The sequence below is a fragment of the Meriones unguiculatus genome, chromosome 7 (genome assembly GCF_030254825.1).
Source record: "Meriones unguiculatus strain TT.TT164.6M chromosome 7, Bangor_MerUng_6.1, whole genome shotgun sequence".
Classification (NCBI taxonomy): domain Eukaryota; kingdom Metazoa; phylum Chordata; class Mammalia; order Rodentia; family Muridae; genus Meriones; species Meriones unguiculatus.
Window position 1 is genome coordinate 110,461,059 of NC_083355.1, and position 18,127 is coordinate 110,479,185.

At 41.8% G+C, this 18,127-nt stretch overlaps 1 protein-coding gene across 5 annotated transcripts in view; it reads right to left on the bottom strand.

Moving 5' to 3' along the window:
• The window catches only part of Atg2b (autophagy related 2B), a 67,181-nt gene that overhangs the window by 34,744 nt on the left and 14,310 nt on the right, over positions 1-18,127 (bottom strand). For 4 of the 5 annotated variants that reach the window (XR_009593075.1, XR_002476854.2, XM_021649427.2 and 1 more), the window contains 15 exons: positions 17,960-18,062; positions 15,897-16,059; positions 14,842-15,021; positions 13,448-13,544; positions 12,712-12,897; positions 11,561-11,715; positions 11,365-11,467; positions 9,544-9,805; positions 7,536-7,686; positions 6,738-6,830; positions 6,415-6,603; positions 4,244-4,517; positions 2,639-2,741; positions 2,166-2,361; positions 1,515-1,657 (listed from right to left, as the gene is read on the bottom strand). Coding sequence is in view for 3 of the 5 variants with exons in the window: in XM_021649427.2 (XP_021505102.1) it covers positions 1,515-1,657; positions 2,166-2,361; positions 2,639-2,741; positions 4,244-4,517; positions 6,415-6,603; positions 6,738-6,830; positions 7,536-7,686; positions 9,544-9,805; positions 11,365-11,467; positions 11,561-11,715; positions 12,712-12,897; positions 13,448-13,544; positions 14,842-15,021; positions 15,897-16,059; positions 17,960-18,062 (2,398 nt within the window). In the remaining 2 variants the exon portion in view is untranslated. The remainder of the gene's footprint in view (positions 1-1,514; positions 1,658-2,165; positions 2,362-2,638; positions 2,742-4,243; positions 4,518-6,414; positions 6,604-6,737; positions 6,831-7,535; positions 7,687-9,543; positions 9,806-11,364; positions 11,468-11,560; positions 11,716-12,711; positions 12,898-13,447; positions 13,545-14,841; positions 15,022-15,896; positions 16,060-17,959; positions 18,063-18,127) is intronic. The other variant, XM_021649428.2, reaches the window with a different exon arrangement.

Consider the following 18,127-nt stretch of genomic DNA (forward strand, 5'->3'; position numbering starts at 1 on the left):
CACAGCAGCTGTCACACAGTACATGACTGGCAAGGAAAAGACCAAGTGGTGCCGCATGGAAGGACTGTAAAGCCAAGTGTGAATACCAATGGTGGTGCCAAGAAAAGAGGCAGCTGGTATACCCCATCCTAAGCCCCACCCCGGCGGAAGCCAGCACCCAGCCAGCTCTAGAGGAGCAAGGCCACTCTAAGTGCCTTGATGCCAGTGGGAAGTGGTGCTGTGAAAGACACCGGGGACACCGCACTGAAACATGGCAGACCTCAGACACACCACACCATCTAAGTGTCTACACATTACACTGTCTATACCACAAACATTATGGTTTATTATAAAACAAAGAAGCCCAGGCCTGTAAATTGAGACTCTGGCCTGAGGCATTGTTACTGTCAAGTGAGGGCAAAGGGAAGCTCTCCTTAGGAAGGGTTCTTCCTTTGCCACTTCCTGCAGCAGTTTGACTGCTAATGCTTAAATAAAACCAAAATTCATGGTATATGGCCTGTGAGTTTCACATATGTCACTATGCTAAACAGTCTAAACAGTCTGGTTATTTTTACTTTGAAACAGGATCTTACTAAGAAGCCCTGGTTTTGAAATCATGATCTCCACGCCTCAGCCTTCCTAAAACTGGGATGACTGGAATATGCCATCTTACTCAGTTTAAGAGAAGTTTGCTGTTGTTTAACACAAAATAAACAGGGCTGGCGAGATGGCTCAGCAGGTAAAAATACTTGACACCAAGCCTGCCCATGTGGTAGGAGGAGAACCAACTCCCAGAGCTATCTTCACACACACACACACACACACACACACACACACACACAGCACACACACACAATAAATTAAATAAATAAAATGTTTAAAGACAAAAAACAAAAATAAAATCCTTTTTAAAGTGCTGTCATTTTCTTCCTATATTCTAATGGCTTGGTATGTGGAATCTTGTCCAGATTACTAAACTAAAGTGTACCTCAGTACCCTACCTAAGACTTACAAACAAGCCCAGGTGGGGGACGGGGCGGGGGGAGACCCAGAGACTCAAGGGCTACCTGATACCAAAAAAACCCACTGCAAAAGTGATAGTCTCTGAAGACAAGGGGAATGAGAACTTGTTTGCACTATAGGCCAGACACTGTTCTGTAATTTAATCATCCAAACGGCTCAGCTGGGTGAGCCTGGTACCATCTCAATTTGGCAGATGTATGAACTTCGGTGACAGAGGCTTCGACAAGTATTCATAGTCACCAGAGTCTATGACTCAGAATTCCACTGCATTGTATTTCCTAGGTAGATGTGTTGGAACATTTAAAAACAGTAAATTATAATTTTTGCTTACAAAATGTGGTGGTGTTACTGTTGTTTTTACAACAGACACCAGGCACAGGTTGGGACACTCAGCTACAACAGCAGTGCACATGGGCAGCGGCTCCCTGGGCAACATCAGCAGCATGTAAACAGTAGCAAAGCAGGAGAGTGAACGCAGGAGTGCTTGGAGGCAGTGGGCAGTGCAAGCTCACCTGTTGTAAAGCTTCTCATAGAAGCTTTTGTTGGGCAGTGTCATGTGGATGTTTGGGAGCAGAAGCTCCAGCACATAGTGAGAGTTGCTGATGGCTTTATCCTGAAACTCTGTCATCTCCACAGGGTCTCCCGGCATCACCATCTGAAACAAAATAGTTTTGTGTGAGGAAAAGCATCAAAGATGCAACTTATGTTTTAAATAGTAGCACCATTTTTTTTAATATGTAAGAAAATAAATAAGCATAACTTGGAGAATACACAGCAAGAAAAGTAGATATCAATCTTGGGAGTTACAAACTAGAACAAAAATACACAGATTATTTTTGTTGTTATCACTGCTGTTTGGAAGTTCTTGCTAGTGATGTTACTGCACTTTATACAAGAGCATCCTGCAATGTTTCCCAATCTGGCCTCAAACTTGCAATCCTCCTGCTTCCACCTCCTAAGTGTTAGGATTACAGTATTCTTTCTAAGCGTAATGACATAAGCCTGTAATCTCACAACTCGGAGGTAAGAGTATCACAAGTTCAAAACTAACCTGAGACACAAAGAGGAAAGGAGGGAAAGGCTAGAAGAGGAGGAGAAGAGGGAAAGCATCTCTCAGCCCCAGGATAGTACCACCCTGGACTGTTCATCATGTCCTCCTTTACCTGCTCATTCTCAAACATTACTCTCCGAGAGGAAAAGGGAGATGGGGCTGGCCGCCTCAGGTCACACACATCTTTCAGGGAATGAGCCCCTCCTTCCTCCTCCTCTTGGTAGTGGCCATCATTCTCTTCCTCCTCTTCAGCTGCTATTCTCTCCAAAATGGAATGCATGGCTGGTGGATTTATCTTCAGTACCATTCTGATCACAAAGATAATTTGAAAAACCAAGATATAAGTATAACCGGTAACATGTTTACTTTTATGGAAATTTGAAATTTACACAAGGAACACTGATTAAATGTTAATTTGACTAGACAGAACTATAAAAAGCCCACGCCTACTGAAACCCACTTACAGACAGGTAGACTTCACAGCATAAAACTCCAGTAAGTAAATAAGTGGACATTAGCAGCATATTCCTGGCTAAAGAAAGTTCGACTTTTTGATAGTTCCGTTACAGGCCTGCATTTGCTTACCGAGGCCAGTCAAAGTCATCTGAGGATGCTGTGTCTCCATCTACTCCCCCAGACACATGGAAGAACTTGATAGACGGCTCTCCCTTCTCCTCCTGGAATGACCCTATGGAACAGGATGGCTTTACTGAAATGTGCTCCTTCTCAAATGCTGAAGACCAGATTGTTCAGAATTCTCCAAACCAGTGCATTGTCTACATAGCGCCTCAAGCTCTGCAGCACTCATTCATTTGTTCCTGCTTTAATGTGGCCTGTGCTAGGCAGGATGTGCAGAGAAATATGCCAGCTTTTATTCAAACTAAAATTCTTAACTAGTATTTCATATGTACAATACATAATTATAAGTAGTAAATATGTCAGTCACTACCTTCCGGTGTACTGGTAACTGTTTTGGAGGGCATCAGGTAACCTCTTCATCACTCACCATCTTATTCTTCTGAGGTAGAAATTTGTACTTTTTTTTGCTAAGTTGGCAGCCAGCAAGACCCACCTGCAAGCACTAGGGTTTTGGACTCATTTGAGCCCACACTCAACTTATTACATGGGTATTGGGATCTGAACTTGGGTCTTCGTGGTTTTACCCCAAGTCCTCTTAACCACTGAACCACCTCTCCAGCCCCAGTTATTTCTCTACAGAAGAAAAGTTTATAGCTTGGAGCTATAGCCCAGAGGTAGAGCAACTATCCAGCATATTAAGACTCTGAATTCAGTCCCCAGCACAGCAGCAGCAAAAGAAAGAAAAGCTTATGCAGCTAATTGGCACTAAAAACATAAAGATACAAGTTCACTTCAGTATTTAGTTCACACGTGCAGACTAATACCGCACTAGCTTCTCACTGCCCTGCATAGCTTTCCTCTGAAACAGAGAGTTGCAGCCAGTTGAGATACTGACCGGCAGAGGGAACATAATCATCCTCTCATGAAGCAGTTAGTCACCAGCAAAAGCCTATTTCAGAATCCCTAAAAACTTGTCAAACTCAGCGATCAGACAAGGGAAACTTTGGTAGACTAGGGGTGTGAGGGGAGCTGGTGGCCAAGGTCAGGAGCTGAAGCAGAGAAAGAGGCAGAGTTTTCACACACTCTACTCACTACCCTGCGGAGACACAAGAATGCAGAAGATCTGTGTCAGGTTTACAAAGATGTCCCAGAAGGAGCTAGTGTGGTGACTGAAAACTCAGGCTCTGGTGACAGATTTGCCCATACCACCTGTGAGCAGCGGAGACACATCCTCTTCAGCCACAGACTGGGAAACCTAACATATGTGGTAATGACAACTAAAGGAAAGGACAACACGTATGTGATCTGCTCAGTCCAGGACTGGGCAGAGAGTGGCATGCAGGCTACGCAGTCCCTATCAGCACATGTAAGTGGTAAGGGATAATAAAAAAGGCTAATGCACTCTATCACTACGGAAAATAAGAACTTCACCAGAGCAAATCAATCATTGTGTTGCACCTTTTTTTTTAACTATGCTAACTCTCCACACAGTTCTGGAGAGAAGCTGTGGCTGTGTTCTTTAATAGCGTCCCCACGTTTGCCCTCTTTGGCACCGTCACAGAAGCAGGGTTCGACGTGTGGTCTGCTCTTCCACAGCATGCTCAGTCTTACCAGTCAGCTCTCTAAAAGTCAGTTCCAGTTTGGTTTGTTCTGGGGTGGATCCTCCCACAAACTCCGTCTTAGATTCCAGATCTGTGAATTCTAAATGGAGGGTCTCCTTCTGAAGTGACTTCTTAAACCAGGGTCCTCTTTCCTGGTCTGATCGAAGATCAGGAATGGGGAAGCGAACAGAAAGATGCAGGGCTGGGGTGGCAACTTGTACAGACACCCGGCGATTTGCAGGGCTGTGCGAGTCATCTAGAAATACTTCAGTGAAAGCCTTGTGCTGAAACAGACAGAAACGGCAGTGCTCAGCATTCCAGCACACACTATCACCACTTCCCTATGTGCCACAGCGTCCAAAGAAACAACTTAAAGAAACACTACCATATTAACATAATGAAGCTTCAAATATAACCGCTATCGCCCATTCAGATCTGCTGGCAACAGCTGAATCCTCATTTTAAAATAAGTAAAACTAAAGACAGGCAGCATAGAACTCTCTATATCTTACCATAAACTACAAAGAAAGAAAAGTAGAAACTAGCCTATTAACAAATCCAATAAGGTTGCAAATGACTACCATACTCATTGGTCAAAAACATCCATTCAAACAGAAGTCAATTTCAATTTTCCATAGAATGTACTGAAACTAATACAGCCTTCAACATTCATCTTCTGAGTCAGTGTCTAGCCTCTCAGAAAGCTCACTTCTCATGGCAGACTGGGGCTTTAATTGCATGTAACACAAGCATAAAGGTAACGGGCCTTACCGTGGCACCCTCCCACAAATCTCATTATGCTTTGTTCCCAATGATTCTTTTCCCCAATCCCTCCCTCTTCTAGCAGGTACCCTTTCTTCTCTGAAGTTAGACACCAAGATTTCTCACAAATCTATCTCTTCCCCGTTTGGCTTTCTAACACAAACTCCATTCTCAAACTAAGGAAATCCAGGGGACGATACAGTCATCCCAACACACTCAAGGTTAACAGCAAATACATTGACTGGATTATAAACTAAAAGAACTACCAACAGGCAACAGTGAAAAATAAGGAATGTTGCTTCCAACACCAGGAACCAAGGGCAAAACAACAAGCACAAACTAAGATGTCTCTGCCCTTTTCCTTCTTTTCCTCAGCACGTCTCAAACCACAGCTCTCCTGCTTCAGCCCCAGGGCAGCTGTGACCCCAGGCATGTGCTGCTGCTGCATTGACTCCTTTCCACGCAAGCTGCATCTCAGGCTGCACCCCCACCCAGCGAACTCCCAGTGCACTGGTTCAAGTCCCTGCCATGTAACAAATCCAAGCAAAAGTAATGCGGTGTGATGCCCACATCACTCATTCTCAAAATCACTTCTGTGTTACTCAGGCTTTACTTTTTACATTGTTCACATTTATGAAGTGTATGAAAATAAAATCTCATTAATATCTTACAATATTTTTCAAAATCCAAAAAAGAGCTCTAAAGCCATTGTGGTAAATCAAATGCTGCCAACTGGAGTGTCTATTCGTTCTTAGGCATAGTGACCTTTCTGTCTAGTTTTAACATCTAAGGGAAGGCAGGCAGAGGGATAGGAAAGCTGAAGAAACCCAAGTTCCTGACCAACCTGAGCTAATAATGGAATCTATCTCAGAAGATACAAAACAGTTTGTACAGAAAGACATTCTCCTTCTCACTTAAGCCTTTCTGAGGAGCCTTCACACGGCTGATGCCACATAGCACACCGTGTGGGAAACGCAACAGGAAATCTCTTTCAGTAGAATTACCAAAACTTACCTCGCTTATTATCAAGGCAAAGAAGGGCCACAACTGAGAAAAGTGGTGACACTGGGACCCCAGCTTTACAAAGGTAGAGGCAGAAAGATCAAGAGTTCATGATCACCAAGTGAGCACTGGTAGCACATGCCTTTAAGCCCAGCCTGTGGGAGGCAAAGGCAGGCAAGTCCCTGAGTTTGAGGCCAGCCTGGTCTACAGAGTGGGTTCCTGAACAGCCAGGGCTACACAGAGTAACCCTGTCTCCCAAAATAAAAAAATTTTTTCCAACAAAAATAATACTGAAGTGTCTATTTTTTACTATCATGAATAATATTGCTCTAACATAGTCTATTTAATCTATTAGGACTTTTCTCAGAAATTTCCTCAATAAGCATATTAACTGATTATGCTTATATGCATACCTACCAAACTAATATGCTTATTATATGAAGCATACATGTGCGAGGCCATCATCTCCACTGTAGTGAGTTTCTGTGGTTGAAGCAAGGAATTTAACCGATCCACGATACTGATATCCAGCTCACAACATACCGGATTTAATTTAATTTGTAATTCTGCCCTCTGAGGAACTGAACTAAGTCTTGCTTGATTACCCTTAAAAAAAAAAAGAAAGAAAGAAAGCACAATATAATTATTAACAAAACTATAAAACTAGGTTAAAAACTTACAACTGTGACAAAGTAAAGACGAATAACAATTTGCAGGCGGGCCACACAGAGCTCTCTCACCTGGGGTCCTCTGGTCTCAGAGTGCTTATAGTGAAGCTGAAGACACACGGGGAGGTGGGCATCAGTCCCTTCTTTGGAATGGAACGTTAGAAGCTTATAAAGACAAGGATGGAGATGAGTTACAGCTAAGATAATAAGCTGAAATCAATCACATAAATCCAGTATGTTAAGCTGAAATCAACCATGTAAACTACAGAGTAAGTTTTATAGGTGGGGAGAGCTACCTGAAGTCAGAAAGGCAGACCCCAAACTTCCTTTTTGTCACCTCCTAGCAATGTAAACCTCACTCAAGCAACCAAGTGCTGTAAGACTCAGCATTTTATCAGCAGGATGCAGGCAAGGGCTCAAACAGATAAACATCTAAAGGCTTTAAAAACAAAAGAAAATAAGAGGTTCATAACCTGCCTGCCTCCTCAGGTAACTCTCCTTTCATTTAAAATGTTCACTAGCAGAGAGATGGCTCAGAAGTTAAGAGCACTGGCTGTTCTACCAAAGTTCTGGAGTTCAACTCCCAGTGACCACATGGTGGTTCAGAACCACCTATAGTGAGATCTGGTGCCCTCTTCTGGTGTACAGGCATATGTAGGCAGACTATTGTATGAATAAATCTTAAAAAAATAAAATAAAATAAAATAAAATGTTCACTAGTTGCACAGAATAACCTTAAATGACATACTTTAAAATTTGTTTTAAGAATCACAAAGATTTTTAAAAAATGCACACTTTGTGATGCTGGTACATTTAAAGAAAACTGTTGTTCATTCAATTCTTAAAACGCAAAACAAATCAAGCATTTACCTCTGTGTAGTGGGGAGGGACAGAATGAAAATCCGTAGGAAACAGACATTCCAAAAACTCCAATTGCCCAATGGACATGTCGGTACTAAAATGCCGAGAAGCTGATCTTTGTCTCTGCTCATAGGACACTTTGATGCCAGTACCTATAAACCTATCATTTAAAAAAAAGCATTTAAGGGTCTTCACATGCTTCTAGATTAAACAACATAGCATAAGTATGCAAATGTTAGTAGTATATAATTATATATAACTATATAATATTATTATGGATAATAATAATATAGTAATATACTCTAACAAGTCCAAGCTATTAGTGACCATTAATATCCCTAAGGACATGAGCTTCACATTTCCTATTCCTTAATATCTCTACTAAGGGAAATTTCCCAGGATGCCTGTATTGCCCAACAGCGCTCTTCCTTCGTCCACACTGCAGTGGATAAAATATCTCAGATATTGCCCAGCATCGTGGCACATGCATCCCTGTAATACCAGCCCTTAGGAGGCAGAGGCAGATGAATCTATACAAGTTTGAGGCTAGTCTAGTACATACCAAGTTTCTAGGCCAGCCAACATTAGATAGTAAGACCCTGTTTTAAAATGAAAAACTTTTAAAAAAATTTTTTTCAGAACTGTAAAATGTATGGTTTCTTAAAACAATATAAAAACACCATTTAAGCTGGCATTGGTGATGAACACCTGAAATTCCTGTATGCAGGAAGATGAGGCAGGAAGACCAGAAGCATTTGAGACCAGCGTTTCTGACAACTGAGATTGTCTCAAAAGCCAAGAAACAAGTATCATGCAGTAAACAGGGCATGGTGGCACGAGCCTGTAATCCCAGCACTCAGGAGGCAGAGGCAGGAGGATCTCTGTGAGTTTGAGGCCAGCTGGTCTACAGAGAGAGTCTATGACAGCCAGGGCTACACAGAGAAACCCTATCTCAAAAAACCAAAAGAATACCCTCCCCCAAAATTACAGTTTTTTAAAACTTCAGCTGATGGGGGTTCACAGTTTTTGTGTCATATTTCTGACATTTACTGGCAGATATTGGAACTATGACAAACTGAGTGAGATGCCTTTTAATTAGATTAGAAGCACTATGGTCCTAACTTATAGCACATCTTCTGATGGGAGTCAAAAACTACTTCACTTGTTACTTTTAACACTCCAGAAAAAAAAAAAAATACCTTAAAAAAAAAAAAAAAAAGCCTCAAGCTGGGGGTAAGGGTTAATTCAGTCGGTAGAGCAGTAGCCTTGCATGCATGAAGGCCTGGTTCAATCTACCGATGCTGCCTAAAACCAAGCAGCGTGGCTCACACCTATCATCTCAGAAAGTAAAGGCAAGAGCACTGAGAGCTCAAGGTTATCTTAGGCTTGCTTCCTCAAAGTGTGAGGCCATACTGGACTATATCATGAGATCCTATCTCCAAAAACAGGCGTTCTCTAAAATATAGACATTATACAAAATATCACTAGTGTTCTAGATCACACTCATATTAAAATGCACAGTAGGCATGCTGACCCCTATAGTCACCAGTTCAGTCAGCTCATCAATTAGGCTTCAGTCCATGAAGACTCATGGCTATAAGAATCAGCAGAAAATTAAGTGTTCAACTCTCGGTCCAGGCTTGGTATTACTCCCAACCTCATGGCCTAGCATCGGGCCTTTCCCAAGCTCTCCCTCATCAGTCCCACCCTCACCATCATCTCCGTCACTGCCAGGGCCAAAAAGAATCATTCCCATAATTTCAACAATGATGGCAGGGACGATGGCAAAATGTGTCACACAAGTCACACAAACTTGGCAAGAACAGGGAGGCAGTTACAAGCCATCTCGACCTGCATCTGCACTGTTCTCACTACACAGTATGCAGGGAAGATGCTACGGAGGTATCCCCGCAGCACTGCAGTAACTGTTACAAACTGGAAGCTGATGAAGAGTAAACAGATGCAAAGCATGCACTGGCTCCCTTCCGAAGTATCATCAGGAATCACGAGAGCTCACCTAAGGTGATCATGTGAACAAGCTTCGGCAAAGACTGCTCGGAAAGACTTAAAATCTTCTGGTGACAATCGTGTTGGGTCCATCTTTTCTATACAAGAGAAGAAAGCGATGGCCATGGGGGTCAATGGATTGACATTCAGAGATGATTCCGCTGGAGACAAAGGATCGATGTGAAGAACAGAGACTGAGAAGATGCCAACAGCCAGCCTGCAGATAAACTCAGGCCTGGATTCATCCACTGAAACAGACCTAGAAGGGAGAGCTGAAACATACGAAGCTATATCAGTCACAATCACAGACATTAGCTTAGCTATTAGGAAATTAAGATACAGCAGTTGGCATGACAGTAGACATCTTAAATAGGCTGCTACCCAAAAGTCCATCTCAGTAAGCAGAAACGTGTGGACACATCTTTTGCACTATAAAGCTGTGTTAGAAAAATAAATAAATAAATAAAGTTTAACCCAAAAGCCTCACACCAAGCTCTCCTTTAAGCTTGACAATTAGTTCAATTAAATTTTAAAAGGATCAAGGGTGCTGGACCTTGGTGAAGCAGTTGCCCAGAGTGCACAAAGTACTGAGTTCAATCCCCAATCCTGGGGAGGGAAATGCAGAATCAAAACCGAGATTTTCTTCCAAACAATATAAAAACGATGAAAAAAGCTACCCAGGAAGCTAGGGTATAATTTAATGATGGAGCACTGGCTGGGTGCTGTCAAGGCCTCAGGTTCTATGCCCAGTGTTACATATGCACTTGATTATACACATAAATACACACCTACATATATACACACACACAGGCACATGTGCATACAGACATAAACACACCCACACATTCACACATAAGAACAGATACATAAATATATACAAACACACATGTGTATGCACACATATGCTTACACATAGAAACACATATCACACACATACAAATATATATACCATATACACACAGGCACACATAAACACACATACAACACACAGGCATACACACACACATACACACACGTGCATACACAAATCAGAAAGTTTTAAATTGAAATTTATGGGTAGATTTTCCCATAATATTTATGTACTTAAATATACAAAGAACAAAATGAAGGGCTGGAGGGATGGCCCAGTAGTTAGGAGCACTGACTGTTCTCCCAGAGGACCCCAGTTCAATTCTCAGCAACCACATGGAAATTTACAACTGTCTGTAATTCCAAGATCTGACACCCTCACACAGACATACATGCAGGCAAAACACCAATGCACACAAAATAAAAATAAATTACTAAAAAAATAAAATGAGAGCCAGGCAGAGCTGTGCACACCTAGTACCCTAGAACTCAGGAAGTAGAGGCAAAAGGGTCAGAAGTTCAAGGGAGATCAAAGCTAGTCAGTCTGAGCAACATGAGACCCTCAACAAAAATCAAACAAAAAAAGAATGGATAAGTAACCATTTTAAAATATTTTTCAGTGAATTGTTCAACTATTCTTTTCTTTCTATACTTTGTGACTGTCCTGGACTAAAAAAGAAATTATGAAAGAAACACACATAAAATATGAGAGCATAGAGTGCACACTTGCCATGTACAAGGCCCAGGAGCACAGAAATAAAAGTAGCTAAGTAGATGGATGATTGATAGACAGAGAGATGATGATAAACATAGATAGATAGATAGATAGATAGATAGATAGATAGATAGATAGATAGATAGATAGATAGTAGATAATAGATCAGATGTTTATTATAAAAGAAGAGAAGAGAATAAAGCAAAATATATTATTTTAAGGATACTTTTCTCCTTTTAATTTTCATAGCCTCTGGTGGAAACTAACCAGCTTTTTGTAAAGATGCCGGGTGGACCAAATCAGACTGGAACGCTGGCCCTCTTACTGGCTGTTCTTTGTGGTCGGCAAACTCTCCCCAAGTTGGCTGAAGCTACAAAAGATTAGTTTTTAAATACATGAATAAAGTCTAGGATCTTAGGCGTGCCTTTTGAAGGAGAGAAGGAGACATGAAGTAATACTTTACCACAGTAGCACTTAGCGGGGATCCTGCAGGTGTGTTTGTGTATGTACTAGTCAGCGATAACTCCAGGTCCATGTGTGGAGGGTCCCCAAGGGGTGGAAGAGAGGACAGACTGTGAGACATGTCCATATCGGCCATAGAGAAGAAAACTTCTTCTTCTGGAGGAAATTAAACTTCGTCACTTGTGATACATCCACCAATGTGCTATTTCAAATCACTTAGTCACACTGAGCCCTCCTTCCAGTCACCTGAGACACACCTGTGTGTCACTTCTGATGGAGGAACATGTCTAAGTATGGCTTTTAGCAGTGCAGTAAATACTAAACTGCACTCGAGTCAGCAAAAGTTCAAGTTTTCCGGAGTGTTTGTGGGTTTATATGACATGCAGCAATACAGCAAGATTTTAGTTGTCATATAGCAATTTAGAAGTTAGATAGCAATTCAGATTTTCAGATAGCATCAGCTCACACAGAGCCCTGGGATTTATCTCCAGCACCAAACTGCAAATAATAAAATTGCACAGCTATACTGAAGTCTCTGGTTTCTCGTGGATAAAGCTATTTCCCATGTGGGAAAGAGGGACCAGAGACATTTAGGAGTCTCCTGACAGTTTAATGCCTTCTCTCTAGCGACTGTCTGACCTTCACAGAAATCAAGCTTGCTATATTTAAATGTTCCTGAGTAGGCTTTAATTTTTTTATTTGATTCAACATTTTACATCTCAACAGTCTTACTATTTACACTAGTGCTCATACAGTCCAAAATCCATATCACATACAATTACATCAACAAGATAGAAAGGCCAGCAACTCTTCCTACTTGAGGCTGTCTGCTGCACACAATCACATGAGCACATAAAATGACAGTTACTTCTAACCTATTTATGTGTCAATCTACATTTTTACAAACTAGCTTCCCTTAGGAAAAAATAAATACCGTGGCTTACAAGACCAACTACACACTGAAAAATAATGACACTGGCGCCCACTACTGGTCCACCACTGCACTGCAGGGGGGCCAGCAGAACAACCACATGCCATCCCTGTGGGTCGGCTGCTCTCCAGTGCTAAGCAACTTTCCACAGAAGCCAGCATCATGTCTAACTCCACATGGGGGACAATGCAGGTTTAGTGACAACTGCTTGAGCTGCTCACCACGGCTAGAAGGTGTGCGAGCCGTTTCTGTCTCATAGAAGCTTTTCTCTGAAGACACGCCCATAGAGAGGGAATCTTTCCTCAGATAATACCGGGTTAATTCCATCTGAATTCGATACTCATCTTCCTGCTGCATGGGTCGATTTTTCCTGTCTTTATCAGCTAGCCCTATTTTGCTAGAATTTTCTACAGGTAGATAAAAGGAAAGCAAAATTAATGTTTAGTTATTTAAGCATTTCTTTCCCAAACCCCACTTATCTAATTCCAATGGCAACTTGACCACACCAGCAGAAAACCACTGTGATATCAATCAAAGGTCTAAGCAACAGTTTTAAGCAAGTAGCCAAGAATGTAAACTCTTAATTCTGGAAGGTATGGGTACTTAAAAATAAGGCACTGCACGACTCACCCTGTACACAAATTACATGGCTATTTTTGTTTTTGTTTTTGTTGTTGTTATATGAAATATATGAAATACCAAATACTTTGGTCTCCAACAAAAAATACAGGTCAGAACGATTTTTAAAATGAATGTGACACAAACAATCTGAATGCAAATTTATACCATGATAACACAATTTAGAAGAACTGATCCAATAAAGTAATTTAGGCTATCTACTCACAATATACCTTTAATGTCACATACTCCAAAATAGCACATTTTCATCTATCTATGTTATATATTTTCACCTAAGAGTTTCAAAAATTATAGAAAATAATCACAAGTCATACTTGCCTGGTCCAGCAATAGCTGCTAACATATCCAAAAGCAGGTGTACCTGCCTTGGTGACAGGAATAGATGAATGGAGTCTATCTGTCCATCAACATCCAACTTAAAAACAAAAGAACAGTTGAGAATAAATATAATGCAAGCTCATCATCAGGAATAGATAGATGTTAAAGCAGTGACTTAAGTATCACCCTTGGTCTTGGGCAGCTTCACCTAATTCTCTATTAATTCACACAATCTCAACGAAAGGGCATAAAGATCAGTAACTGTCTTTGCAGGAGGGAAATTCCTGACAAATTCCATGTCAGCAAGTCTAGCATCATATCCTCTGCCTGTACATCTTCTGGAGACCACAGAACACAGCAACAACACAGTAGTCCCTCAAAACAACCAATCCTCAGAACCATGAAGTCCAAGTCTGGAAGCCCGGCTGTGCCTACTCTCACAGGCTCTTCGGTGCCTCCTGGGCTTCACAGGCTTGCCTTCCCTGCACACAGGCTGGAAGCCACAGCTGAAACCCAGGTAGAAAGCAGTGCTGACGGGCGCTTCCCTTTGTGTCCTCTGTGCAGACTTTCCCATCACTTCTGTTTCACATTGTGTGGTATGCACCGAGCCATCACCCAGGTCCTACCCACTAGTTATCACTGCTTCTGTATTATAGACAAGAAAACAGATCCACAAAGCAAGTCCCATGGAGCTCCTCAGACAGACTAGAACCTAGGCAGACACAAAGGAAAGCCCCTACTCCTTGCTGATCTCCAGAACTTAATTTTTCCATATAATATTCATTTACATTAAACAAAATATACACAAAACTCAAGTTACTAAGATAAAAATGATAATGTACAGGCAAGAATAATAGTATCTCTAAATATTCAGCACTGGCTGGAACTGGAACACAGTCCACCACACCAAACTACCACAAGTTCCTCTGTCCGTTAATATGCAGAACTCTAACAGCAACATAGGGAATGGTTAGACAAGTCAAAAGATGCTGTACAAAACTTCACGTCTGCATAAAAATCAAAGCTCAGAAATGTAAAGGACTGCACCTAGCCAAACCACGGAACTTTCTTTAAAAAATGGTACATATGCTCCCCAAAGACACACATGCGCTAGTTTTCCACAGATGTTGCCACAGCAGGGACGTCCCTGCAGCACTTGCAGCTACGCGCACTACCTGCTCCATTAACAGCCTCCTTAGCAGCTAGCCAGGGAAAGACCTGATAAAAACTTCTTAACCCAACAGTAGTTCATAAAAGGAAAGGCAGAAAATCTGGGCCAGAACAGTGAGACTGAAGACAGAAGACGCTTTATCACAGGACAGCCCACAGCAATCAAGCAGCATGACCCTGTATAGACTAATACCTGTAGTGTTGTAGTCCACAACAGTACTGACCTTGGCTCCTGGAAGCACTTCATTCTGCTTCAAAGTGAGATTCAACTCCAGCCTGCCCACCAGCCTTCCAATCTGCACTGGATCCGAGGGTGCTATCTCTGGTAAAGTTCTAGTTAGTTGTGGGTGTGGCTCATAAACAATTTTGGGGTTCCAGCTAGGTGACAGCTTTGGCTCAGTTTCCTATAGTAAAGTAAAAATAAAGTATCTATTTAAAATATTTTAGCATAAGTAAGTCAGGAAGGCAAGGGAGCAGAGGCCAGCTGTTCACGTCACACCAAGAGACAGAAAGCACACACCATGCTTGAGCGCAGCTCACTTTCTCCTTTTTACCTGGCCTGAGACCCAGCCCCTCGAAGGACATCATCTCATTTAGGGAGGGCCTGTCCATCTAATCTAGAGACTCCTCACAGGCATGCCCAGAGGCTGGTTTCCACATAGATTCAAGCTGACAACTAAGATTAGCTCTCTCAGCTATCAGATGTTACCTAGAGCTTTGTATGAAACCTTTCTCCATTAACTAATGACAGCAGACAGGCAAGGCAGCAGAGCTTTGGGGGTTCAAGGCTGGTCTCAAATATATTAGCTGAATATCTGTATTAGCCAGATTTTCTAAACCAGATGGAGACTTACTAGTGGACACTATATTCAGGAAAACTTAACAGTCCCCAGTTTGTTTATTGGTTTTTGTTTTGTTTTGTTTTGTTTTGTTTTGTTTTGTTTGTTTTGTTTTGTGTGTGTGTTTGGTTGGTTTGGTTTTGCCTAGACAGAAACTCACTAGTAGCTCAGGCTGCCCTCAAATTTGAAAGCCTCCTGTCTCAACCTCTCAAATGCTGAGATTATAAGTACGTATTCCCACACTTGGCTGACAGCCTTACTTCTAAATACCATGCCCATGTTTTGCTGGATCATATTATGGTTTGTTTTTCTGAGACAGGGTCTCACGTCTGTACCAGGCTGGCCCTGAACTCACTATCTGAGGATACCGTTGAACCTGACTCTACCAGCTAAGCCACACACACCCACCCATCTTGGGGATTGTGTTTCATTTTTCTTACCACTGGTGCAGTTGAACACACTGGGGAAGATTTTGCTGAAGCAGAAAATTCATCCCAGAAGAGAGACACTCCAGAGAGTTGCAGCAGTTTGTGAGCAAAAGCTGTAGGCTGATGCACGTTCACTCCTGAGGACTCATCAGCAGTTTCATCACAGTACACAGTTCTGAAAGGTACAACAAAAGGGCATTTGTACAGAACTCCTGGGAAATGTACCTGCAACAATTGTTCTTAAGACTGCACCTATAATAGTGCTTACAGCCCAGGACAGGGAGGTAGAGGCAGGGTTAGCAGAGTTCAAGGGCAGCCTGAGCTACATAAAACTGTCTCAAAAAAGTGTTTTGCCAGGGTGTTGGCACATGCCTTTAATCCTAGCAGAGATAGGTGGATCTCTGTGAATTTGAGACCATCCTGGTCTACAAAGTGAGCTCCAGGACAGTCAAGGCTGTTGTTACACAGGAACCCTGGGTGGGGGTGGGGGGATTTTTGGTTGGTTAGTTGGTTGCTTGGTTTGGTGTGGTTTTGAGACAGAGTTGGCCTTGAACTCAGAGATCACTCTGCCTCTGCCTCCCAAGTGCTGGGATTACAGGCATGCACCACTGTAACACCACACCTTGCTAAAATAATTATTTTTAGTTGGGAAGAAAAACAGGATTAGAGGGAGCAGAAAAAAGACAAGAGAGAATAACTGTGTGTGTTAAAACACATTTTGTTCATGTATAAAAATATAACTATTATAATTAACATAAAAACATTTTAAAATCTATAACATATGCCTGCATCTCTACACTAAATATTTAAATAAGTAAATTTTTTTTCACAAAGGGAGAGACCTAAAATCTAAGAAAGATATTTTTATAGGACTCTTAAATTGCAGGGAAAAAATTAGTAACTTCTTAAAGTTAACCCAAGGGAACAATCCCCATCTCCCTCACAAAGCTGAGTGCTGCTATGTAGCCTAGGCTGTGTCTAACTGCCAGAACCCTCTGACCTCATCCTCCCAGCACCAGGATTACAAGCATAGCCTCTCATAAGTGAGACCCCTATGTCTCCACATCAGAACGAAGAATGAACAGTGACTTTGTCCTGAATTCTTATGTTAACAATCTCCAATTTGATGAGATAAATAACATGGTTCTCACTGGGTGTCACTGTGTTATTATACCACCTAAACTAATGTAGTCTAAAGGTCTGGAACAGTAGCTATTTTCCTCGTAGGCATTTTCCTTGTATCTTTGTTAAAGACTGAAACCACAAAAACAATCTGTTCAAATAGATGCACAAAAAGGGCTTTTTGATAGTCGATGTACTTTTGTTTTTCATTTATGTGTATCAGCGTGTGCATCTGTGTGAGGGTGTGTCAGATATGTTCAGGTGTCCACTGAGGACAGAAGGCAGCACTGGATCCCTGGCGCTGGAGTCACAGGTCACTGTGAGCCGCTCTACATGAGTGCTGGGAACCGAACTCAGGACCTCTGGAAGAGCAGGAAATGCTCTTAGCCACTGAGCCATGTCTCCTTGTGCCCCTCAATGTACATCTCTGTGGGGAGGCCATAGAACACAGCCAAAGCGGAGCAGTTACTACCACACAACACTATCTCAGAACTCCAGTGAATACACATAAGACATAAAGGTAATATGTTTAACTTAAGTAAATCATGATTGAATATTTAACCTTAAAATAATCCTTCACAAAAATCTTCAAAAGAAAAAGCACCATCTTCCTTTTTCACTAAAGCGGTACCCATGCCAAGCACCACAAAGTCAAGTCTTTCACGTTACCTGCACATATGTAGGAAGCAGACACTCTGTAAAAGAGCCTCAACATGGCGGCACTCACGCTAAGAAAACTGCTTAGGCAAGCTCAACAGAGTGCTGGATAGAATTATACCCTAACCAGCGTTTATAGTTTCCGTAATGAGACGAGAGGATAACTCAGAGAGCAGTACTTTACTCTGAAATTACGCAATATATTAATTTAGTATCGCCTCTAGCCTCCAGAAGTATCCTGAAGGGTAAAGTCAGAGTCAGAGTGAGGTCATGAGTTTTCAGACATAAAATCTTACCTCTCTACTCGGATTTCAAGTGCAGCTCCAGATTTGGAATTTTCTGGCACATGTTCAATTCTTAAAACAGTATCTATAAAAGTGACTTTCACTCTTCTTAGTACTAGAGCAAACAAGCAACCATCAATGGAAAACCAAGTAAGAGGTCCCACTCCTCCCCCACCCCTT